Source organism: Nicotiana tabacum, chromosome 22 (assembly GCF_000715075.1).
Source record: "Nicotiana tabacum cultivar K326 chromosome 22, ASM71507v2, whole genome shotgun sequence".
Taxonomy (NCBI): domain Eukaryota; kingdom Viridiplantae; phylum Streptophyta; class Magnoliopsida; order Solanales; family Solanaceae; genus Nicotiana; species Nicotiana tabacum.
The window spans coordinates 114,432,534-114,458,187 of NC_134101.1; the positions used below are offsets into that span (position 1 = coordinate 114,432,534).

At 36.2% G+C, this 25,654-nt stretch overlaps 1 protein-coding gene across 1 annotated transcript; it reads left to right on the forward strand.

Annotated features, from left to right (window-relative positions):
• Positions 1-2,724: 2,724 nt before the first annotated feature.
• LOC107817344 (DNA-directed RNA polymerase I subunit 2-like) lies at positions 2,725-25,556 on the forward strand. Its single transcript, XM_075243957.1, has 27 exons — positions 2,725-3,032; positions 3,680-3,762; positions 3,853-3,972; positions 4,304-4,383; positions 4,549-4,612; positions 4,748-4,818; positions 5,697-5,774; positions 5,853-5,898; positions 12,227-12,407; positions 12,489-12,541; positions 12,661-12,734; positions 12,842-12,959; positions 14,476-14,563; positions 15,296-15,411; positions 16,869-16,996; positions 17,098-17,177; positions 17,777-18,015; positions 18,090-18,254; positions 18,389-18,553; positions 18,686-18,760; positions 18,976-19,079; positions 19,152-19,227; positions 19,377-19,505; positions 19,592-19,732; positions 23,433-23,645; positions 23,809-24,051; positions 24,655-25,556. The coding sequence occupies exons 1-27, from the start codon at positions 2,831-2,833 to the stop codon at positions 25,078-25,080; spliced, it is 3,558 nt and encodes a 1,185-aa protein (XP_075100058.1). The 5' UTR covers positions 2,725-2,830; the 3' UTR covers positions 25,081-25,556.
• Positions 25,557-25,654: the final 98 nt, after the last annotated feature.

Here is a 25,654-nt window from a genome sequence, read left to right on the forward strand (position 1 = left end):
AACATTATATGTGTTTAAAAATTATTTATCGCTTTTTTTACTTTAAAAATAAGATTTATTTGTTATATCAACAAGTTCAAAATGTAATAAAATAGAAAAAATATCATAATCTTTAAAAAGTAAAAAAAGAAAAGAAAAGATTGAAAAAGTACTTTTGGAAAAAACAGTTTGTATTTGGCCAATTCATTTAAGAAGTACTTTTTGCAACATTTGGTAAACAAATTGTGTTTGGTCAATCTTTCTAAAAGGTACATTTGAGTGTCAAATTACCAAAAAGGATAGTACCAAGGTCTTATAATTCTTTTAAAGAGAAAAATGAACTCAAATATTTATTGTAAAAGACTTTTATTATTTTTTATTTTATTTAATTAAAATATAAAACATAAATTAAACAAACATATTAAATATTTCAAACAATTTTACATATATAGTTATACCAAAACATATATTATTATCTAGCATAATTACTTATTGTTACATGATGATTTGACTCATCAAAATACATTATTCGGTATAAATTAGAAGTCTATTCCACAAATTACTATATATTGATAATCTACCATGAAATAATAAGTAAAGTCTCACACATGATAATATTTCTCAACAATTTCATCTCTACGTCTATCACACAACGCCTTCATATCAGTAGAAGACTTGCATTTGTATTTCTAAAGGAATATCAAAAGGCCCATCTCCTTTCTCAATCTCTGTAGTAATGTCTTCACTAGCATAATAATTGAATTTCTTATCGGTAGAAGAACAACATCGGATGAAATTAGGCATAGCCATGGTAATTGTAACAAGATGGTTATGAGTGTCAAACTTGAAAGATGACATTGAACGTAAAATAAAAATAATTTTAAATATATAAAAATAATTTTTTTGTAAAAAAATAGTTAAGTATGTTTAAATTTAAATTCAAAAAGAGTAACTAATTATTAACAACACCTGATATATAATTTATTTATTTTTAAATTTAAATTCAAAAAGAAACTAATTAGTATTACCTAATCTTACTAACTTTATCCTAAATTGCCAAATGACCTATTTTCAGGCTGCCACTTGGCTTCATGTGTGATGCATTTTATTCTTCTCTTAATAATATATAGATAGATTATGCGATGGAATTATAAATTTATTACATATTTGTAGGTAATTTTCACAAATTATTTTGATAATTGTTTTAAAGATTCGGGAACTAATAGCATATAACAGAAGAAATTATAAATGATTATTTGTAGAAAGAGATTTGATAATCCAAAGAACGATGTAGATAATTTGCTTTAGTATGAAAAAAGAAGAAGATAATTTGGAAAGTTACAAGACATTACACAAAGAGCAAATCGAAAACAAAAAAAGTCAATAAAGAAGTTGGAAAGTTACAATATGATTCATGTATATGATATCTTTAATTTTAAAAGAATGATAAAACTAGAAAAAAAATATAATAAAAAACATACATTAGTAAGTGATAATTTGAAAAATATAAATTTATATTGAGGATAGTTTTGTCTTGAATATATTAATTTTCCACTTCTGCTTCTTGGAAGAAGCTAGAATTTTCTGCTTCTTCCCAAAAACAAAAAAACTACTTCTGATGCTGGCCAAAAGTATTTTTTTGTATTGACCAAACAACTTAATTTTTTTTAAAATTACTTTTTAAAGGAAAAAAGTACTTTTAACCAGTTAGAAGGTTGGCCAAACAGCCTCTAAGTCCATAGCATACGTTTTAGAAGAAAGAGAAAAATATTGCGACTTTCGAAAAATACAAAGAGATAGAAATATTGATAATCTAAAGGGTAAAATATGTATTCTTATAGAAAATAAGAGGAGAAAATGTATATTGTCTAAAGTTGCTCGGAGAATTTGATTTCTGAGACAAAATTGAGAGGAAAAAACAATTTTTAACCAAAGATAAATTACAAAATATAACAATTTATTTAGAAAATTTCCATAATTTTTGATTCATTGCACAATGCTTCTGAAGTTATTACAATTATGGCTAACTACTACAACCTCTTTAGAAAAAAAAGAAAAAGAAAAAAAGACGCCTCTTAAGTAAGGTTAGGGGTGTTTATGGTTCGGTTTGGATCAGTTTTTCCCTAAAAAGAAACCAAACCAAGTAAGTCGGTTTTTCAAATATTAGAACCAAACCAAACCAATTAAGTCGGTTTTTTCTCGATTCGATTTATGTCGGTTTTTTGATTTTTTCGGTTATTTGTCAGTTTTTTCTTAAATATAAGACATATACTACCAAACACATATTTGGGCGACCACATTTTCAACGTAACACTATCAAATCAATTGCCTTTTGAGAAATCTATTATTTACCAATATATACTGATGATAATTGAATCAAATAGTGATGAATAATTTAAGAACTCAATTAAAAATATATTATTTTTAACATGAATAGATTCTTACACTTAACAAAAGAAAACTACCAATCAAACTAGAATGTAAAGGTAAAGAACTGTACTAAAAGTGCGAACGATTAACATTTACTATAAAAATTTTAAAACTTTATATAAAAGTATACATATATATAGGTGTAATAATAAATTTAAAATAACTACTTTTATATTTGGTTTGGTTCGATTTTTAAATTTCAAAATCAAAACCAAACCAAACCAGAAAGTATTGGTTTTTTTGGTCGGTTTAATTTGGTTTTCGGTTTGGTTTGGATTTTCCGATTTTTATGAACACGCTAACTAAGGTTTCTTCCCAAACGCCGTCCCACCCTTTAACAAATACTTGTTGTTTCTTCTTCAGTTTCTTAAACCCTAAACCCTAGCTGTCAGTCATACCGTCCAAGAAAGACAGCAGGAAGATGGAAGACCAAAACGAAGGAAAGAACAAGGCGATGTCACGGCCGCATTTGTTGCAAGAGAAAGATTACTCAGCACTGAAAGAGCTGTTCAGCCACCATATTGAGTCCTTTGATCATATGGTCGATAATGGTCTTGAAACCATGCTGCTCAGTATCAAGCCCGTTGAAGTCCTTGATTCCTTTTCCAAGCTCAAGCTAAGAAATATCCTTTTTTTCTTTTCAAAATTCCTTTCTTTTGTTGCGAATTCTTCTGATTGGATTTTTAGCTATAATAGAGCTAAAAAGAGACCGAGTCTTACTTATTTAGTCAAACAGGATAGTGAACAGCTTGAAAATATATGCCTTGTGTTAAAGATTGGATTTTTTAACTATCTTATTTTCCTTTTTCAACTGGTTAAATTGAAGACCCAGGGGTTGTGCATTGAATCACGGTGAAGTTAGGATTATAATATTCTGTCCTCAGTTTATTTGAAAAACAAAAGACCTTTTAATTTTAAGATTTATTTCAGAATTGGAGAAGAGGTAAGTGCATTATATAGTACTACTATCAATTTATAGTAGGAAAATAAATTTAGTGCAATTGGTAGTGAATATGAATTTTCCCGATAAAATCTGAGGAAAGGTTCACGCTTTGCAGTCATTTACTAGTCAACATGTATTGAAAACAGTTTCACAGTGCTTCCGATATGGGTTAAAGATTCAAATATTTGAGTTTGGCTTAATTGTGTTTTTAATTTGTAAAACAGGGAGGTGAATCTTGTTTTTGCTTCTTTTGTTAGTTTCTTTTTTTCTTATAGTCAATCTTAAGTTCAATCGTTTATTTAATAGTTTTGCTTAACCTAAGGCTACTCTGGTTTGGGAAACCTGAAATATTCCCACCTCAAAAGGAGCGAACTTCCAAGACCATGCATGATGCTTTGTATCCTTTTGAGGTAAGATTTTATGTTGATGTGTAGTTTTGTTAGTGGATATCCGTGACCGTGACTGCAGCTAATCTACGGTCTATTGTGTTCGTGAAACAGTGTCGACAAGCTAAACTTTCATATACGGGAAAGTTTTTGGTGGATATTTGCTTCCAGTATGGAGACGGAGCAGTAATCAGAGAGAAATTTAATTTTGGGCAGTTCCCTATCATGTTAAAGGTCGGTTTTTTTAAATCTATAATCCCTAGTTTGATGACTTAAATATTCATTTAATTTCAGCTGAAAATGTTGCAAGTTGAGAAAAAAAAAAGACATTATGGGATAGTTATAGAAAAGAATCTGGCGGTGGATACCTTAAAAGTGGTTTTGATCATTTGTCCCAGTGTATACATGTGTTTTTACGCCAGCATCTGTCTGTTGCAGAGGTTTAAATTAAGCGCTTAATTGTAGAACCATCAAAAGGAAATGTGTTGCCTCCTTTTTCCTCTTTAATGACATACTATTGTTAACACCTGCATGACCTTTAGTTTGTTCATCTTACCTCTTTTAGTCAAAGCTATGTCATCTGAGAGCTGCTGATGACTCCAAAAAGTTAACTGCTCACAAGGAAGAGCCATCAGAAATGGGCGGGTGAGAGCTCAAATTTTAATTATCAATCACTTTATCCTCAGTCTATCCAGCTCCTTTTCTCCGCAGATTTAGAAGTCCTGCCTTTTCCATTGGGAATTGAAGAATTTTAAATAATCTATCATGTTTTTGTAACATAGACATATAAATTTTTGGGTGTATTCACAGATATTTCATTCTTAAAGGGCTTGAGAGAGTCATTCGCCTTCTAATTTTGCCAAAACGAAACTATGTGAGTCTTCCTATCTAGCTTTTTTGACACTTGCATGACATTTACACAGGTTTCTCTACATTATGCTTTATTCTGCTGGAATTTTCTTTTTCTTTCATGTGATTCATTGGTTTCATTTAACATTTTAACCTCCAGCCAATGAGTATGGTACGGAATTCATTTCGTGATAGGCGTGAAGGGTATTCCGATAAAGCTGTCGTTATAAGGTTCCTTCTCAACACTCTTACTGATGACTTGTTTATGTAGCAATTGTGTTCGGTTATGGCATTGATGCTTGTTTATAAGATGTTATCTTGCTTGTAACAGTTCCTAAAGATCATTGCTTACATGTCTGCAGAAATAAATATGCCTCTGCAAAAAACAAAAAAGATATTCTCTAAAACGTCATGTCTAGAAGTATTTAGTGGAGATTCTTGTGCTCATAAATGGTATAAAAAGAAAGTGACCGTTGTGTTATGCCTAACACCAGTAAGACATCTGAGAACAGATAACCCTTTCTTTTAGTTATTTAAAATCATCAATCAAAATAACCGGGAAGGATGAAGGAAAGGATGCAGGAAGGAAGAGGTTTGTTTGATCCTATTCTTTGATAGGGTTGGTTGTATGGTTAATCTTTGTCCTTCTGATAGAGTTCCAATGATAACTACATTATAAATCCATCTACAGTACTTCTTTTTGGTCTGAGACTGCAGAATTAATACTTGCAAAGGGCAAGTACTAAGCTATTGTTATACATTTATTGTGGAGCCAAGGAAAAGTTCCTCTAGTAGTTGTATAGTTTTGACAAATAACCAATATTTTAAATCAGTGAAAATGACAAAGCTGATTTGAGATGGCCTGATTGACCATATTGGTCTTTTATGGCTCACTGGAGAGAGAGTTTTGTATAACTTTGGTTCTTTCTGCTTTGCAGGAGTTGGACATATTAATAAGCGTCTTTGGCTTATTTACTCAGAGAATAAATTGGGATATAATAATTGTCAAATTTTTTTAGCGTCATTTATATGATACTGTTTTGGTTCTTCTTTATTTGTTGGGCTCACATGTATTTGGCACAATACTGATCCATCTATTTGGATTTCAGATGCGTTAGAGAAGATCAGTCTGCAGTCTCAGTTAAATTGTATTATCTAAATAATGGAAGTGCAAGACTTGGATTCTGGTGAGGAACTAGAGCTTAGTTGATTGGACTGTCGTCATGTATAATTTCAAAAGCATTCTTCTTGCTATCTCCTTGCAGGATACAAGGAAGGGAATACTTGCTTCCTGTTGGTATCATATTAAAGGTAGATTGGTATTCTCTAGTCTTGTTAGATTCCTCTTTGAGACTCTAGAATGTTTTATAATATACCTGGTTAAAATGTAGTATAGATTTAAAATTTCAAAATTAACCAGCTATATCATTCTATCAAAAGCTGTAATGCTGGCAAAGGATACTTACAAAATCAATTACATTATTGTTGGGGTAGCTTTAGGGGGCTCGCTTAAGAACTATTCAAATGTAGAAGTGAATAGTTGATGTTGCTGCATTGATTTGACAAAAGTTTTTCTTTTGAACTCTGGGCCTGGATCACACTTCATAGTAGATTATTGTGTATGTCTGAATAGGTTTGGTCTTGGTTGGATACCATCCTATCGGACTTGTATACCTGTTTTGATGTAAAACACCATTTTGGAGCACCAAGCTAGATGATGATATTAGTAAAAACCTGAAAACTTTGACATCTAGGAAAGTAAATTAAGAAAAAATAGTATTAGCACTTTGAAATAAATCTACCATGATGTATTTCTTTGTGCTGCTTTAGTTGTGTGAAACAAGAGAGAAAAGAGATCGGGGAAAAAGCGTGTAGCCACTCTACTCATCTGTGTGTGTGTATATATATATATATATATATATATATATATATATATATAAGAGTATTTACACAAGGTAACAAAAAGAAAACATTATGTACAGTTAGACCTCTAATATATTCTTTTTCATATTTAACAAGTTACTTTCAGGCTTTACTGAAGTTCTCTTTGTCTCATTTGTATATTTGTTGGACCTTCGTTCTGTAAATATTTTGTTGTTACAAATATAACCCATTTGAGGACTTCGAAGAGCCTCGATGAAAATGTCTGCCAGTTGATCGTTTGGGCTAACAATTGCGGTCACAATATCCCGAGTCTGCAACTTCTCTTGAACAAAATGACAGTCTACTTCAATGTGTTTAGTTCTCCCATGAAAAATTAGATTTTATGCAATATGTGGGGCTGCTTGATTATCACAACAAAGCTTCATGGGACGAGACTATGGTACTCCTAACTCCTCAAGTAATTGTTTCGACCTCATTAATCCCCAAGTGGTCAAGGCCATGACTCTGTACTCTGCTTCAACACTTGACCCAGCAACAACATTTTTTTTTGAGAAGGTAAAGTGTCCACTATATTCAAAAAATCTTCAGCACAAACTTTGTGTTGGAAGCCAAAATAGGCAATTATAATATGTAAAAGCAAAAATATAGTCCTTGTTCTTCTTACAAGGAACTCAAAACATCTAGGATTGAATCAGGATCCTCTACATATTCTGATTTACACCAAAAACAAAAAAGAAAAATACACTTCATCTTAATCTTTTGTAGAGAGTTGGTTATATCTTCAAAGCATCTCAGGTTCCTTTCTTTCCAAATTGTCCACCAAATAGTTGTTGGGACAATTTTCCATCTTTTTTTGTCTGTGGTAAAGTCTATCTTTGTGTTCCAGCATAATAAAGGATCAGAGGTTCTCCCTGGCATTACCCATCTAGAACTCGCTGGTCACTCTACAATGAAGAAACAGATGGCTGATTGTCTCAGCATCATTCCCACACAAATAACATCTTGAAACAATTGGTATACCGCTCTTCCTTAGATTATCATTCCCAACAACAACATTTTGTTTCTTACTTTTGCAGGAAATCACATTTCCTCCAAATAACACACAATAACATGTAGTGGATCTTCTATCTGATGTCGATCTAGCCCAATCAACATCAGTATATCCAACTTTTTCTGTATGGACTCTATCTTGATGTAGTAATACCTGCCACGAGCTCCCTTAAGATATTTTACAATCTGAATCATAGCATTTTGATGAGTCTCAGTTGGTAAATCTAGAAATTGATTCACAACACTCACGGGGAAAGATATATCTAGTTTGGTAACTGAAAGATAATTCAGCTTACCAACCAATTGTCGATATCTTCCAACATCTTGGAGGGGTTTCTCGTCTCCTGGTGTCTACTTTATGTTGGGATCCATTGGTGTATCTACTGCCTTAGAGTTGAGCAATTCAGTTTCCTCTAGGATATCTAGTACCTACTTTCTCGGTGATATGTAAATGCCTCATTTAGATTGAGCAACTTCAATTCCAAGAAAGTACTTCAAGGCCCCAAAGTCGTTGGTTTGAAACTGTGAGTGCAAATAGCCCGTTAGTTGATTAATGCCAATCACATCATCTCCGGTAATAACAATATCATCAACATATACACCAGGAGAATCCATTTTCCTTCACAGTGTCAATAAAATACTGAATGATCAAATGACTTCTTACCAGACCAAAATCAAGGACAATCGAGCTAAAGTGACTGAACCATGCTCGAGGGAATTGCTTCAAACCATATAAGAATTTTTGGAGTTTACACACCTTGCCAAAGCACTCCCCGTGAGCAACAAACCCAGTTGCTCCATGTAAACCTCTTCTTCCAAGTCACCAGGGAGAAAAGCATTTTTGATATCTAATTGATTAAATGGCCAGTGATGAACAACAACCAAGGGTAACAATAGATGAACAGACGCAATCTAAGCTACATGAGAGAAAGTATCCCCATAGTCCAAACCTAGAACCGGTGTGTACCCCTTAGCGACAAGACGAGCCTTCAAACAATCAATTTGACCATCGGGGGACATTTTTACCGTATATACTACACCCTGCTGTCTTACCTGGTGGTAAGGAAACAAGCTCCCAAGTTTCATTAGCATTCAATGCAGACATCTCATCCTCCATTGTTGCCTGCTAGCCAAGATGTGACAGTGCATCTGTAAGAGATCTAGGAACAAAAACAAAGTCCAAAGAAGAAAGAAATTCAATATATGGTGCAAATAAACGGTTATAATTAAGAAATTTATAGATAGGGCTAGAGGCATGACTATATTGAGGGTTGCCAGTAGAACGAGTACATTTTCTATGTGCAATAGGCAAATCTAGTTCTGTAAAAGACAATGATGGTGGATCCAAAGATGAAGGTGATGTTAGAGCAGCGGAAGAGTCAAGATATTGTTTATTAGAAGGTATCCGTAACGCCTCTGTTGGGCCAACCTCCACCTGAGTTCTTTTGTGCCTGCGCTGATAAGTAATCAATTCCCATGGATTATTTGGTGGAGTGGTAGATGATTCCTTAGAAGAGATAGTCGAAGGAGCACTAATAAACGGGGAAGGGGCTGGAAATGGGTCAGATATCAACTCACAATGGTCTGAAGACTCGGAAAAAAATGGAGTATATTAAAAAAAGGATACATCTGCATGTGTAAAATACTGATGTTGTTTTGGTGAATAACACCGTATCCATTTTATGCTGGAGAGTAACCCAGAAAGACACTTTATCGGGCGAGGAGATAACTTGGACGAACGTGGAAGTAACTGATAAACAAAACAAAGACATCCAAAGGTGTATGGAGGTGGTGAGTAAATTGCAATAGAGGAAAAAGAATTGAAAATTTGACCATGAAGAACACTAGAAGACATTCTATTTACCAGGTAACTTGAAGTGAGAAGTGCATCACCCCAGAAACGAGTTGGCACAATCATATGTATGAGTAAAGTTCGTGCAGTCTCAACAAGGTGCCAGTTCTTCTGTTCCGCAGCCCCATTTTGTTGAGGAGTACATGCACAAGAAGATTGGTGTAACATGCCTTGGGAAGACATAAAAAACTTAAAAGGTGTTGAGAAATATATTCAAGCATTGTCGCTGCAAATAGGGACACCAAATTGTTTTTGAATTCCATTGGCAAATGGGACAAAAGTAAAATATAAAATCAGAACGATTCTTCAATAAATAAACCTATGTCATTCTGGAATAATCCTCAATGAATGTTACAAAGTAAGGATAACCTTGACTAAACAACAGGGCCTGGGTCCCAAATGTCTGAATGAGCTAAAACAAAAGGAGCACTAGCTCGTTTGTTGACTCTACTTGGAAACTGAACCCTAGTGTGTTTACCAAGCTGACAAGACTGACACTCTAGTTGGCTAACATTTGACAAACTCGGAACCATCTGCTTCAAACTAGCCAAGAAAGGATTACCAAAACGACAATGAATTTGTTGCGGGAATGCAATGACGGTGCAGGCAGTAGGTGCTTCAAAAGGTGTTGGAATAGCTAGATGGTAAAGGCCTTGAGACTATGCCCCTTTCCAATCATTCCTCCAGTCTTCAAATCCAAGAAAAACACAGAATCAGAAGTAAAAAGCACAAAACAGTTAAATTCCTTGGTTAGTTTGCTAATGGATATTAAACTATAAGGAAATTTGGGAAGATATAAAGTGTATGTAAGCAGTGGGTTGAGCAGTCCAAAGACCACTCACAAAGGTAGTAGATTAGCTAAAGCAACTGAAGGTAAAGAATAAGGAGTATGAAGATAGATAATAATTTCTAGTTACCCGACATACTGGCAAATGCGCCTGAGTCAAGGACCCAAGGGCCAAGAGAGGAAGATCTAGTAAGACGAGCCACCGGCTTATCCGACTGTGCTAGGTGAGCAATAGGTTGAGATGCCTGCTGTTCTGCCTAGTTTTGTAGCAGATGAGCATATTCCTCAGCTGAAATAACTATAGAAGACTGTCCAGTGGAGGGAACATTGGATAGTTGCATTACCATCTAAATCGGTAGAAAATTGTGTCTGAGCAACATTAACAATTTTAGGAGGAAACCCATGTAAAGAATAACACTTATTTTGGGTGTGACCACGACTTCTGCAATGATTGCAGGTTAAAGGATTCACACGACCTTCTTTGCCTTTACCACTTTTAAATCCTCGACTATCCTTCCAGTCATATGTTGTACCCAATAAATTAGAATCAGTCACAAAGGCAGTTTTCTCCTCCACCATCATCCCTGATAGAACCACCAAATTACTAGTCACTCGAATCAAACGAGCAAATACATCCTTCAATGGAGGTATTGATTCTCCACTAAGGATTTGAGCTCAGACAGATTCATAATCACCCCTAGACTTTGTAAGCATATAACCGTTTTCATTTTGTCACGTTGATCTTGTTGTGCCTTCAAATCAGTGGTATAAGGCGTAATCTCATCAAATTCAGTAAACAACGTCTGCAAGCGCGCCAAGTGTGTTCGCATATCAATTTAAGCTGAAAGAGGTTAGAGAGGACATCATAAACCCTCGTAACATCACGGATATACATCTCATAGACGCGAGACCATACTCCTTTACATGTCTTGTATCGACGGAAAACTTTCATCAGCGAAGGATCAATTGCCTGCCATAGAAGGGAACAAAGATAGGCATCAATTTAGGTCCAGGTTGCCTTCTTAGACTCCTCAATTTCTGACACATCTTTTGGAAGGTGCTGCAAATGCCCTTGACACATAAACCACAATTTAGCGGCGTCCCTCCAGTCAGCAAAATTCTTTCCGTTAAGTTTGACGGTAGAAATCACTGGAGTTCCAAAAATTGGGGAACCACCGTATGCACCAGGAACTAAACTTTGTTTTTCTGACATTTTAGATTGAGATGGTTTCAATGAGGTCTTGAAGATGAATGCAATAACCAACAAAAAATCAGTGAAAGCGGTATGGAAGACTATTCAAAACCCAAGAATTAATCACTGTAGCCAGATTACGGCAATCAAACAATAGCCAACAAAAAATCAATTTTCCAGTGTTACCAGCAGAAAGGAGGCCACTCTGTTGAAGAACCAACTAACGAAGAACAGCGCGAAGAACCAGTCACAAAAGACCAATAGGGAAAAACGATCCAGTTAGAACGAGTGAAAGGGAATCAACGAACCAAACGGGTGACAGAAATACAACGGAAAAAATCAGCCCACCCGTAGCGAGAAAACAAAAATCTGTTAACCGTCCGGATGGAGACAAAGGGGCAGATTCTGTCACAAGCAATAGAGAGGGAAGTGGCATGACTTGGTTTCCCCAACCCTATCTCTGGTACCATGTGAAATAAGAGAGAAAAGAGATAGGTGAAAAAGCGTACAGCCACTCTAAACATCTCTGTGTATATATATAAGAGAGTATTTACACAAGGTTACAAAAAGAAAAACATTATGTACAGTTAGACCCCTAATATATTTCTTTTTCATATTTAACAAGTTACATTCAGGCTTTACCGAAGTTCTCTTTGTCTCATTTGTATATTTGTTGGACCTTCGTTCTGTAAATATTATACAAATTGGTGCATAATTGGGGTACCATAACTTATTGATTACTGGGAAGATAAAAGGATTCTTTTTGTTTTTTTTTGGGTTTTGGGGGGGGGGGGGGTTGCTAGAAACCACTAGGCTTTATCCCGCTAACCTTGTCTATTTTGCTAGACTTCTTACCGTATTTATGTGTCCCCAGGCCCTCGTTGACACTACTGATCACGAAATATACGTCAATTTAACATGTTGCTACAATGAGGAATATGACCGAGTAAAGGGAGCTGTTGGCACCCAGCTTGTCGGTGAAAGAGCAAAAATTATTCTGGATGAAGTTCAAGCTTTATCTCTTTTCACCCGAGCACAGTGCCTCCAACATATTGGTACTTGTTCTGTTTCCTATCAAGGTTAACTGCACCTTATCACGACTGTTGACTGCATATGATCAATCTTCTACTTTTCAGGGGAGCATTTCCAACCCGTTATGACAGGAATGCAAAATTGTAGTTACAATACTGTAAGTATTATCTTGGTTGTTTGTCCGTGACATGATTTATTTCTAATAGTCAGAACAAACATTTTTTGTCTAGATTTGATACCCGTACGTCACATACTCCTCTCTGTTTCTCTTGGCAGGTTGCTGATGCTGTGCTAAGAGACTACATATTTGTCCATCTGGATAACAATCATGATAAATTCAATCTACTTATGTTAGTATTTTTCTTCTTTGGAAGTTGTCTTGTGATTTTATGGTTACTCTTCCACCTACAGTTGTATGTTTTGGCTATTGATATACTGATACTCCTGCTTTATTTAGCTTTATGTTGCAGAAGCTTTTTTCTCTTATAGACCAGACTTCTGTCCTGGACAATCCAGACTCTCTGCAAAATCAAGAAGTTTTGCTGCCGGGTCACTTAATTACTATTTATCTCAAGGTCCAAACTTTGAAATTATTTCTTTTAAGGAATAATTGTCTTGTGATATTGAATGTAATGCTTAAATAGTGAGTGCCGCGCAGCAATATGTCTTGTCATTCTCCCTTTGTGCTAAAAAATCTTATATCCAGGATGAATTAAGTAGCAATCAACTATACCTCAAACCCATACTAGTTGATGTTTGCTGGAGTGAATCATCTCCATCAATTGTGTTATGTTCATGCCCATTTAAGTCCAATACTAAGTAGGTCTTTTAAGTTGAGAGTTAATCATACTACAAGTGCTAAAGTTATCTGCGACAGCTTGTGGTTGCAGTATTTTATGGATATATATTTTCTTTTGTTTGCACAAGGCACTTAATAGAAATGTGTGATGTTTTGAAGGACAAGTGGCTGCTCTTGTGACTGTATTACGTTTTGTTTAGCTCTATAACATTGTGTGCAGTTACACATCACTTCCTTAGTTCTCTTTAACGATTAAAAGAACACTTTAAGGGAATGTAGATATCTTCTATTACATTGTGAACTAGCAGGAGAGCTCTAGCAAATGTTCTATTCCCATTTGGCACATAATGAGTCAATGCCTCTGTTTACGGGATAGCGTTACATCATGGGCTGGTTTGAAGATCAAAAAGATAGATACAGAATTCTGAATATATATTTCCACACTGCCTCATGTGCTGATGTTGTCGAAGTAGAGGGATAGCATGCAATATGGGTGCTCCATGCTTCCTGTTCATAGGTCTAAATTTTAGTGTTTAGACTTCTCGTATCTTAGGTATGAAGGGGATAAAAGAATTAGCGCGGTTCATGGATTCCTTCAGTTTCCACTTGAAAGTTTCTATCCTTTCACACTCTAGTACTTTGATTTTTTACTTTTCTTTCTTCTATCCTTCCACCTTCTTGGTGCTTCTATTCCATTATTAATTTCTCTTTTACTCATTACAAAACATGAGGATGTGGCAAATATTACATCTTGGGAGCTGTGTGGTAAAACTAAATTTTTTAGATAAAAGTCAACTTTAATTTACTGCATAATTGAAGTCACTAACCTTTAAGCAATTAACCAGTTTATGTTCTTTTAACTTCCATATGCACTAAAAATAATGTTATTTAATCATAAATATGTTAATCTGACAATATATGTTGAAATATATTCGTTTTGGTACCGACATGTAATGGTTGACAAGTTTGAGATGAAGTCTAATTGATTTTGTGTTATGATTCGTGAAGCATTTAAAAAGTGGCACTTAATATATTAAGTGATCTTCTAATTATATTATCAAACTTGTTTAATGTCTTCCTCACATGAGATATTCAATTTTATGTGTTGACTTGTGTTAAGCTTTTACAGATCCACACCATTTCTGAATCAGAATGTTCTTTTGTTTTCCCTGACATGACTGTTATCTACTTGGATTTTGCAGTTTTGCATTGGTTGTATTAGTTGATGGTAAATTCTTTTTGCTGTATTTGCAATCTTAACTTTGTCTTGACATTCTCTAGCACATTTACAGGAAAAGCTACAAGACTGGCTGCTTAGATTACAAAGGTTACTTCAAGAAGAAACTGATGGTGAAAAAAAGAAGTTTGAGCTAAGTAGCTGTATGTTCCATCTACCTATTTTATCCATCTTAGTTTATATCACTTTGTAGATATATTTGCATGGCTATGATGAGTGATTTCACAAAAATGTTGCAGAAATTTGTAAGTTATGTACAAAGTTTATTTTTTTAAAAAGCTTCACATCTTCTCTTCTTTTCTGTATACTACTTGTATACAGGTGCTTTTGTGGCCGAATATTAATGAAATTTATTTATCTTATAAAAAAAAATGTCAAAGTTTCACATCAGTTTTCACCCGTGAATCTGTTCCTGATCTTAGCATGCAACTTGCATGGACCGATGAATAATTTGGGACATCCCTGTAAACGTTCTGGAATTGGTCCGGTCCAGACTTCGTCTGAATATTTATGCCTTTTTTGCCCGTCCTACATTGGTCATTATCATGGTTATTTTAATGTTGCAACACAGGTACTAATGTCCAGAAAGTCCAAACTTCCCTCTTTTTTTCCCATTCAGTTATATCAATTTCAATAAATTAAATCCGGGCCAAAGTTATATTTCTTCTCTCCATTTTTCAGTCTCTTTTCCGTTTTTTTCATCATTAAGTGATCACCAATATATGCAGGCCTATGATTCACCTACAAATAAGATAACCTTAAACATCCATGTCAGAGAATGCTCATGTACCTTGCATAAGATAATTAAATCAGCTTCCTCCTAGAACTCAGGTAGAATATTGGATTGACTTCATCTGCTTTTATGTATATTGCAGTGGCAGATGTCAAGAAGACTATTGAAAAAAATGCTCCCAAACAGATGAGCTTGGCTATTGAGAACATGTTAAAGACTGGGAGATTGGTTACACAATCAGGTCTTGACTTGCAGCAGGTATTTATTTATGCTGCTTTTATACGAAGCACCAACAATTAAGACATTTGCATTTGCAACTGATGCTTCTTCCTAACTGTCTTTCTTATTCTCCATATGGCAGAACTCAAACATTTTGTCTTCTGAAAGGAAAATGAGTTTAAGCTTTCTCTGCTTCATCTGATAACTACCATAAGATTCATATAGGAAGGTAGACCAATCAAAAAAGAAAAAAGAGAACACATAGGGATACTAAATGAAATTGAACAGTTAATAATCGGTAAAAAGTTCTCACAGGAAGGAAAACCTAACAAAACTAACAGAAAATGGAGAAAGAATTCAATTGAATTACATCTGAAGATTCTGTTCTGTTATGCCACAAAGCTAACATACATGCAGTGTTGGATTGAAATACTTGACAAAAGGAATACACAGAGTGCCTTGTTGGAGAAACTACACCAAGTAGATTGGGTACCATAGCGAGCAAAAAGAACATGGGCTTTAAAGATAGTCTATTTTTAGTGGTTTTCGTTGGGGATCTTTACAATTAGTCGGTCGAATTCATTGTTTACTTTTTCTAGCTAGTATACATAGATTATATAATGATTATACACGGTTCTACACACATTATATATGAATTATTAAACAAAGGGCAGTGCGGTGCACTAAGCTCCCGCTATGCGGTCCGGGGAAGGGTTGGACCCCAAGAGTCAATTGTACCCAACCTTACTCTGCATTTCTGCAAGAGGCTATTTCCACGGCTCGAACCGTGACCTCCTAGTCACATGGCAACAACTTTACCGGTTACGCCAATGCTCCCCTTCTGTATATGGATTATACATATATTATCTGCTGGCTATTTTAAGTTTAAGCGCTTGGATAGGCCGCTATTTAAGTTTCTTTGACAGCGGAGTCTCAGATAGAATTCTCTTCTTCCCCGAGGGTTGGTGGATAGAATAGAAAGGGATAACTTGCAAGTTACGGGTGCTTGTGAAACATCAAGTAGGTTTCTCTTTGTTCAATTTTTTTTTTTTTTGGGGGGGGGGGGGGGGTTAAAAGTGGGTGATTGCATTAAATAAGTAGATTCTACAGCAGCTTTGTGTGGGGTAATCTGATTAACTATACCTATCCAAAAAAAAAAGAACGTATAAGAGAAATTTAAACTCCTTTTCATTCGCTTCTACTAGTCCTCCTAGTTAAGCAAGTTCTTCCCATTTATCAAAAAAGCAAGTTCTTCCCATTTAGAGTTAAGTGTATTTTGTGACAAACAATAGTGGTGCTTTTCATGCTTTTTCATGTTATTAAAAAAAATTGTATGAATGGGATAATTCTTGTTGAAGGTGATGGCACAGTTAGGCAATGGAAGCCAATTTTGGCTTCTCAAATATTAAACTTTGGTTAGATCATTTTATTGAAAGTGCACCTTTGGCATCATGTTCTCATGAGCATCTTCACTTGGCTGTTCTTTTTTTGGTTAGAGAGCTGGTATGACAGTTCAGGCAGAGAGGTTAAATTTCCTCCGTTTCCTTTCACATTTCCGAGCAGTTCATCGAGGTGCCTCATTTGCTGGCCTTCGTACGACAAGTGTGCGGAAGTTGTTACCTGAGTATGTTGTTTTTTTGTCTGCGGCCCAATTGCTTTATTTTCATGGGAAATCACTATTAAGTTTTCATTCATACTTTTGTGGCACTTCCCACTATTTTTCAGATCTTGGGGTTTCCTTTGTCCTGTTCACACACCTGATGGGGAGCCATGTGGGTTGCTTAATCATATGACTGCATCTTGCCGTAAGTTCCCTTTCCTTGTGCTGTCGATTGTGTTCACCAACCTAACTTTGGGATATAGTCTTGTTTTTGCTCTTTTTTTTTACTTAACCTTTTTCTTTTATGAAATCTTGCTCCTGCTCCCATTGTTTCACCACTTGCTGAATCAATATGGCAAGGAGAAAACTAATTGTTAACCCAGAATAGGAGGGGCATTGCCACTTCCCAATCACCACTGGTGCTTTCAGGGGTGAAGTTAACCTGTATATCACTAACCTTATTTGGAATTTTGCGTCCCCTAGTGTTACTCTGTTACTGTAACTTCCTCTTCTATGCTACTACATGCATTGCTCCAATTGCCCATCATTTGCTGCACGTACCACGAACTCCTTGCGTCATATTCACATCAGTAATTAAACAGGGAATGTGAAGTCCTGATAGTGTATGACATAACATTGTTTCTTTGCTCTTTTTCAGTCAAATATTCAATTTTAGCACTAAATGCTTACACTTCAAACCAAGTATGATTGTGAGGTCCAATGTCCTTTGATTAATATCTCCATTTTATTTGGAAAACACAATGCAAAATTGCTATCCACTTAATACAATCATTCTGTTACTAGGCATCACGTCATACTATGATTCGAAGGGAAATATTAAAGACTTCTTCAAAATCCGGGAGTCCATATTGCGCGTGTTGACCACAATTGGAATGATACCATCAGCGCCAAAGCTTGTGAAAGGTGGCCCCCCTGAAGAGCTGTCTGTCCTACTGGATGGTCGTATTGTGGGCAGTATGCGATCTGATAAAATTGAAGAAGCTGTTACATACTTGCGAAGATTGAAAGTGTCAGCGATATCGGTTTGTTTCTGATCGACTTCTTTTTGCAAAAGATCTTTTGCTTAGTGACTTATTATGCACCTAATGGACAGTAGATCCCAGTTGATTTGGAGGTTGGATACATCCCGTTGAGCATGAGTGGAGCATATCCTGGTCTATATCTTTTCACATCTCCTTCTAGGTTTGTTCGTCCTGTAAGAAATATCTCTGCGCCTGCTGAAGAGGGCAATGATCTTGAACTCATTGGACCCTTTGAACAGGTGGGTACTATATTTCTGGCTTTTCCTCTCCCAAGTTCTACACTTTTGCTGGAACAGACATGAATGTAATGAACTTTACTGTTAATGAGAACCTCCAATATATCATTGCAAGGTCATGTACTTGTTATGTGCAGGTGTATATGGAGATAAGCTGCCCGGATGGTGGAGATGGAGGAAGGAAAAATGTATTCCCTGCCACACATCGAGAAATTCATCCAACTAATATTTTGAGTGTTGTTGGCAATCTTACACCTTGGTCTGATCATAATCAAAGTCCACGTAATATGTATCAGTGTCAGGTATTGAGTTAATTTTAAAGGATTTCTGGATGTGTTATGTAGACTGCTGAGGCTCAATACATCAGTATATCTCATGCTTCATTTATTTTTGTTTTGATTGTTAAAGGATCTCATGCTTCATCTACTGTACAGATGGGTAAACAAACAATGGGTTTCTCCTCACAAGCATTAAACTGTCGTGCTGATCAAAAGCTATATCACCTTCAGGTTTGTCCTGGTTATTATTTGCAATTCGATATTTTTTTTGGGAGGGTGAGACTTCTTTGTAGTAGTATCTAAGTAATTATGTGCCTTGAACTGGATGTCATTTCCTTGAAACAGCTGTAACTCTTAAGAACTTATGTTGATAATGTTCTAGCCTCTGAGATATTATCTTTTCCCTTTCCTCTGATTTTCTTTTGGGGAAAAATGGATCTTTTCAGACTCCTCAAACTCCAATTGTACGCACAAAAGCTTATGAGAAGTACTGTGTTGATGACTATCCATTGGGAACAAATGCAATTGTGGCCGTTTTGGCTTATTCAGGGTAAGAGTTCTGTACTGGGCCTTGTCTTTTCTATCAGTGGAAACATAAAATGCATATATTCATGTTATGCAGATATGACATGGAGGATGCCATGGTCTTAAATAAATCATCTGTAGATCGTGGTTTGTGTCATGGGCATATATACCAGGTATCATCTGCCACTAAGGGGGTTCCCCATACAAATTCATCTACTGAACTATGACTTTCCTTTCGGCACTGCATTGATGGAGTGGCAAGTTTTCTGATCTTTTATGTGGACGTCTTTTATTGACCAATGTGTGATCTGCTGATTTGCAGACAGAAACAATTGACTTGACTGAGCAAAGCGCCAAATCTGATCGTGCTCAGAGGGTGTTTAGAAGAAGCTATTTGGATAAGTCATCTCATCAGCTGATTGATTCTGATGGTCTTCCATATGTGGGGCAGGTAAGAGGATGTCTGTTCTTTTTTATTTTTTATTTTCTTTTTGTGGGTCAAGTTGCGTCTGAACCAACATACTAATTTGATTACAGAGGATTAATCCACATGAGCCATATTGTACCATTTACAACGAAATAACCAGTCAGACAACTAACATGAAATTGAAGGGTTCAGAGCCTGTTGTTGTTGATTATGTTGCTGTCGATGTGAAAAATAAAACGCATCTGCAGAAGGTGAGTAGTTCCAGGATATGTTCGACTTTGAGAAGATATATGTGTGCTGTTACTTTTCCGGGTTTCTGATCCGCTCTGCTATTGTTTCTGTGCTCTTAATTTTCTACTTTTTCCATCTTCATAAAATGAAAGGTTTGTTAGAATATATTAGCTGGTATAATTCTTTTATCTTTTGCTTTCTAGTTCCGATATATACATCGGCCACTGAACGTTTTCTATCTGATGCTTTATTATCATAGTCGTGTGATTGCAGCTTTAAGCTATCCATTTTGGTAAGGCTATTTTATTGCTAGAAGCCCCTATTACACTAGAGGTATACTCAAACTGAAAGGTGCCCCTGTTACACTAGAGGTATACTCAAACTGAAAGGTGCCCCTATTAAAAGGTATACTCAAACTGTAAAGGGAAGAGCTTCCTTTTGCAGAACTCCATTCCATCATCTATACAAGCAGCAAAACATGTGTGCTAGACAAAGTCCTTTAGATTATACTTTATTGCAAAAAAAAAAATCCTTTAGAACTTTCTGATGGACTTTTCTTTACCTTCAAAAGCTTTCGAGTTCCTTTCTCTCCTTGTAGTTCACCTAATAGCTTGTGGAGTAATATCCCAGAGTTCTAGGCACGGCCGGGCTTAAACCAAAGAGATTCAGCATCAACTGTCATAGTTTATAGGTTACTTTAGTGGTTGAAGTGTTGAATTACATCCTTTCAGTCTCTTTATGGAAGAAACTAATATGTATCCATTTCCCTAGTATTAAATTTTCAGCAATCAAAATATCTCCCCAAGCTGCTTTTCAGACAAGAAAAGTTCTGTTTCTTGGGTGCTTTGTTGGCCGTACAGTTCTAGGAAAGTTGTGCTTGTCATTTATATGTTTCTCTAAGCCCAGTGTTTCTACGGATATGTCCCTCTCTTCCGGAATCCTGTTTAGTGGGAGCAAGTTTGATTCGAAGGAGCTTTAAACTAGAGATGGAGTAAAATGCACTCCAAATTTAGTTTGCTCCTAATGGATGTACTCCATCATATTCATACATACACGATATTTTATTACTTAATGTGCATATAACCATATGTTACATTACTTTAGCACCTTTGATGTTTATGAAATATTTGGCATGCAAATTAATTTAAAGATATGATCAGATCCATAAGTTTGGCAATGAAAGAAATCCTGAATAATAGCCACTTTTACCAATCAGGGAACGAAGATGAACTGGATTCAACTAGGTCAATTTAAACTTCAAACTAGGTTGCAAAGTAAGATCTGCTTAGATCTCGTAATTATCTTAGAGTTACGAAGCAAACCCTTATGCTGTTGGCTTAAATACATCTTTCGTTCACAGTGGAGTTTCTTAAAACATGCGTTTCTGCCTGGGATTCAGTCAACGTTCCCTGGTCCCATCAAATGGAATATCATAAAGCTTGCGTTTATGAGTAATCCCCTTATTGTTTTAAAGTTCTTTAAATTGCTGTGTTTCCTGTAATCCAGTGTCTAATGGTTGATCTAATAAACTTTGAAGAGGCAAAACAAGGATTTTTTGATATTGGGTAAAGATTTTGGCAGGTAGAACAACTATGCCTTAGCCCCATATATTTGGGTTTGGCAGGTAGAACATTTACCTAAAATCTTTTGAAAAAAGGAGTGGAGAGATGAAATCTGTAAGTGAATAATTTAGTTGATGGAGCCTCCAAGGTGGATGCTACCCAAATTTAGTGAAGTATACTGAGAACCTGATCCTGAAGTAGTCCTATCATAGTCTTATAATGCTTCTGATATGCTTAAAAAGTGAAGAACGTTTGTATTTCTTTTTTTGATGGGTAAGTGAAGAACTTTTGTATGTTTTCCTTATGTTTTTGTTCGCTATCATAGCTTACCTGGCCTGGGACCTCTTTAGATCCTATGTTGATCTGAATTGCTTCTTCCGGTCCATATGATTTTCTCCTTCAACTATTTGGTTAGGCAAACATCACAAGTTCGAACCCTGCCACAGAAAAAAGCCTGGTGTTTAAATGGAGAAGGGCAAAGGGAAGGGCCCGTTATCAACTGAGTTTCAAGTCGTGCCTTACTGGCCCTCAGAGATTTCTTGGTTATCAAAAAAGAATCTCCAACGATTTAAATTGCTGTCTTATCTTTGTTCCAAGAGTTATTCTGGAACCCAAGAGGTATATATAGCATCCTCTGCCACCTCTGCAACATATCATCAGCAGCCAGCAAGTGCTATAGTCCCATAATGTTAGCATTTATAGGGCACTCAGATTCTGAATCAAATTGCTTCCTCTTGTCTGATTCAGACTCTTCCTCAGATGGTTAGTTATCCATCTTCTCAAGACCCTTCCCTGCATCCTATTGGGTTCTGCTCTTCTAGTTTATCAACACCTCTTTCCCTCACGCCCCTTGCTTTCCTTAGGTGGAAATGATGAAATTATGGTTTTCATTAACTTAATGGGTTTAATCTTTGGGGTTAAATTCCGTATCTTCAAATTATGTATTATATAGACTTGTATCTGGTTAGGGGAGGGGAAGAAGAAAAGTTAGGGGGATCATGGGAACGGTACTTAAATTGTTTTTCATAGTCCCTTTGCTGTAAGGTGGTGGTGTTGATTCAACATGCAAGTTGTTACTCCCTATGCTTGAGAATTGATTTGGTAGTTGTTAACCGGGAACAAATGGATGGCCGAACAACATCCTGTTGGTTGTTGGCAAACAACTTAGCTGAGGAGAATGACCTCAGGGTTTAAGCTGTTCTCCCAACTACTATCTGTGATAACCTCAGGGTTTAAATTCCCCCAGATTAATTGCGAACCTAACTTTTGACTTTGAGGTGTCCCATTGGCTTCAAGCTTTTCCCTGCTTCTGAGATTATTGAACTAACAATGGTACATAACTTAATATTGTTCCCCCACCCCTCAAATTTATGCTTTTTCAATCTGTTTATGCAATATTTTACTGGAGATGTCAGCAGCATATCAATTACGAGAACTAGGAGAATCACCTAATCTTGACTAGATTTGCATTTTATGCCAAGTTCTACTGAAGGCAAACGGGAACCTACAGGGAAAACCTGAGTCAATGACACTGTCTCTGTGATTGAACTTGTTGAGCAATGGATAACTTCAAATGTTTCTTGGTTTCTGATGTAACTATGCTGGTCGTAGTGGTCCACCCTCCCTTGACAAGGGAAAAGAAGAAAACCATAATCTCTAGCCACCAACTGTCCATACTCATGAACTCACTACTTTTCCTTAATTTGTATTTAGCATAGATCTAACATAGATAACAAGTTTATGAAGTCCCTGTTGTTTGCTATAACTTCTTCATCTTATTGCCTTGTCAATATCTCTTTTTATTTCATTGTATCAAGGTAAGTTGATATTCTCTTGGTGATTCATGTCTGCCTTGGAAGTTCAAAATTTCATGTTCTTCAGGGGGTTTGTGGTACTATTTACTTTTTGTTGTCTAAAGTGTGGGATGTTCCCTTTGATGCTGTGGTTGAATGTTTTATTGCGCTTATCAAATTTTGCAACTGTTGTTACTTGGCAGCTTTTTTCTTTTTTCTTTTTATTTATTTATTTGTTATAATAAAAACCTTGTTAGTTCATGATGTACACATTTCTCTCTGTTAGCTAAAATTTTTACTCTGGTGTCATGACTTTAAAAAGCTTCAAATTGATCAACTTACGACAATCGTTTCTTTCTGGGCAGGCAAACATACGTTTTAGGCGCTCCAGGAATCCTGTAATTGGTGATAAATTTAGCAGCCGACATGGGCAAAAGGGTGTTTGCTCTCAATTATGGCCTGATATTGATATGCCATTCTCAGGAGTTACAGGAATGAGGCCAGATCTTATTATTAATCCTCATGCATTCCCTTCAAGGATGACGATTGCTATGCTATTGGAGTCAATTGCTGCTAAGGTACGTCTGTTTTCTCTTCTGTCAGTCTTCAGAGTGAAGTAGCTGGCTACATGATTGCATGTGCTGAAGACATCTCTTGTTTATGGAATAAAATTGTTCCTTTAGCTTGACATGGATGATCGTACATGCTGAAGACTCTATTTTCTATGCTATCTCCAAACAGGGAGGTGCTTTACATGGAAAGTTTGTCGATGCAACGCCATTTTCTAACACGATGAAGGATGCAGAATCAGAATCCAGTTCACTGGTGGATGAACTTGGTTCCATGTTAACAGCTTCTGGCTTCAATTACCATGGTGTAGAGGTACTATATAGTGGAGTATATGGGACAGAGCTGACTTGTGAAATATTTATTGGGCCTGTTTATTATCAGCGGCTACGGCACATGGTTTCTGATAAATTTCAGGTTCGTATCATGCTGATATTAGAATAAAATCCTGATTATTCATCCTGCCCTTGTTGACTCTTTTACGTTGATTCATGTTTTCATCAAGGGGAGAATAACTGCTTACATAACCACCTCTTGTGCTCAAGTCTGATGTGAACTGTAAGTTTGGAAGTTGGAAACTGAAAACCAGAAAAGAACCCCTTGTTTTTTGCTCAATATTGACTTACAAATGATACCAAGATCCCCAAATGCTTCCTCTACATGCTTTTCCTTTTCCTGTTTGAGTCTTTCATTACTATATTATTAAATGTATCTTATGCACTGCGGGGTTGACAGATTTGATGCTATATTGGGTCTCTTTTACTGCTGTTCTTTTTTCTTCGACTTAAAGTGGGATATAACTTTGACTAGGTGTAAAATAAAAGTTTAGCCAGCGGAAGGCTTCTCTTTTTTAAACCATTTAACCTCCCCCCCACCCCACCCCACCCCGCTCACACAAAAAAGCACAGGTGCAGTTGAATAAATTAAGACTTTCAAGTATTCTTACTTTATATATCCTTATTCTGAGGTGATCTGTTCATGTTATAGTTGGATACTGAAATTGGGTCATTCTTTTTACAGGTCCGTTCTACTGGAACAGTAGACCAGGTCACTCGGCAGCCCATCAAGGGGAGAAAGCGTGGTGGAGGTATCCGCTTTGGAGAAATGGAACGAGACTCACTCCTTGCTCATGGAGCAGCATATTTGCTGCATGATAGACTCCATACCAGCTCAGACCATCACATTGCAGACGTGTGTTCTGAATGTGGAAGTATCCTAACAGCATCACTAATCCAGCCGCCAAAACAAAAAATGCAAGAAGAAGTGCGGAAAATTAGTGGTCTGCCACCTGCTAGAGAGCCCAAAAAGGTAACTTGTCTTGCTTGCCGGACAAGTAAAGGAATGGAGACTGTTGCAATGCCTTATGTGTTCAAATATCTAGCGGCTGAACTGGCAGCCATGAACATCAAGATGACCCTCAAACTAAGCAATGGGGCTGGAGCTTGATACGCGTTTCAGGCTGCTGATAGAAGGAAGCAGGAGCTTGATGCTCATTTTACCTGTAATTGTACTCTCAATGCGCAAATGTCCAACAAAGGGTTGCAGCATCAGATGACTCGATTCTGGCGATGGTGATGTGTTTTAGACATAGAAAGGCCAGCTTCCTAGTAGGCCATCGAGATAGAAAGTGTGCTGCAAATAACACATGCTTCTTGTCATCTCTACAGTGCTGGAGGGAGCAAAATATGGAGAATCTCATTAGTAAGAATCCCGAGTTGTACAAGTTTTCGGTCTGGCTCAAGAGGTGCAATGACCTTCCTGGCATCATGAAGATGCCCTTGTGAAGTGTAGAGCAAAATATAGAGTTATGTGCTTTATACTTTGTTAGATATAGCTTTTTGTACATTGTAGTGACTCTTATGTATAAGAAGATACCATTGTTTAGGCTCTGTTGGAGCCAATAGTTTTTTATATGTTTTTAATCTTAGTGTACTTTTAATTGTCGATTCTTTATTTACATGTATGGTGAAGCATGTTTTAATCTTTTTTCGGGGCGTATATTCTTTTCCATTTAAAAGCA

Bases quoted from the DNA above. Each gene is read 5' to 3' on its own strand.
- LOC107817344 (XM_075243957.1), top strand. From the start codon at position 2,831: ATGGAAGACCAAAACGAAGGAAAGAACAAGGCGATGTCACGGCCGCAT. The intron at 17,178-17,776 runs GTAAGTTCCCTT...TTCTGTTACTAG, and splicing joins TCATATGACTGCATCTTGCC to GCATCACGTCATACTATGAT. The intron at 23,646-23,808 runs GTACGTCTGTTT...ATCTCCAAACAG, and splicing joins TGGAGTCAATTGCTGCTAAG to GGAGGTGCTTTACATGGAAA.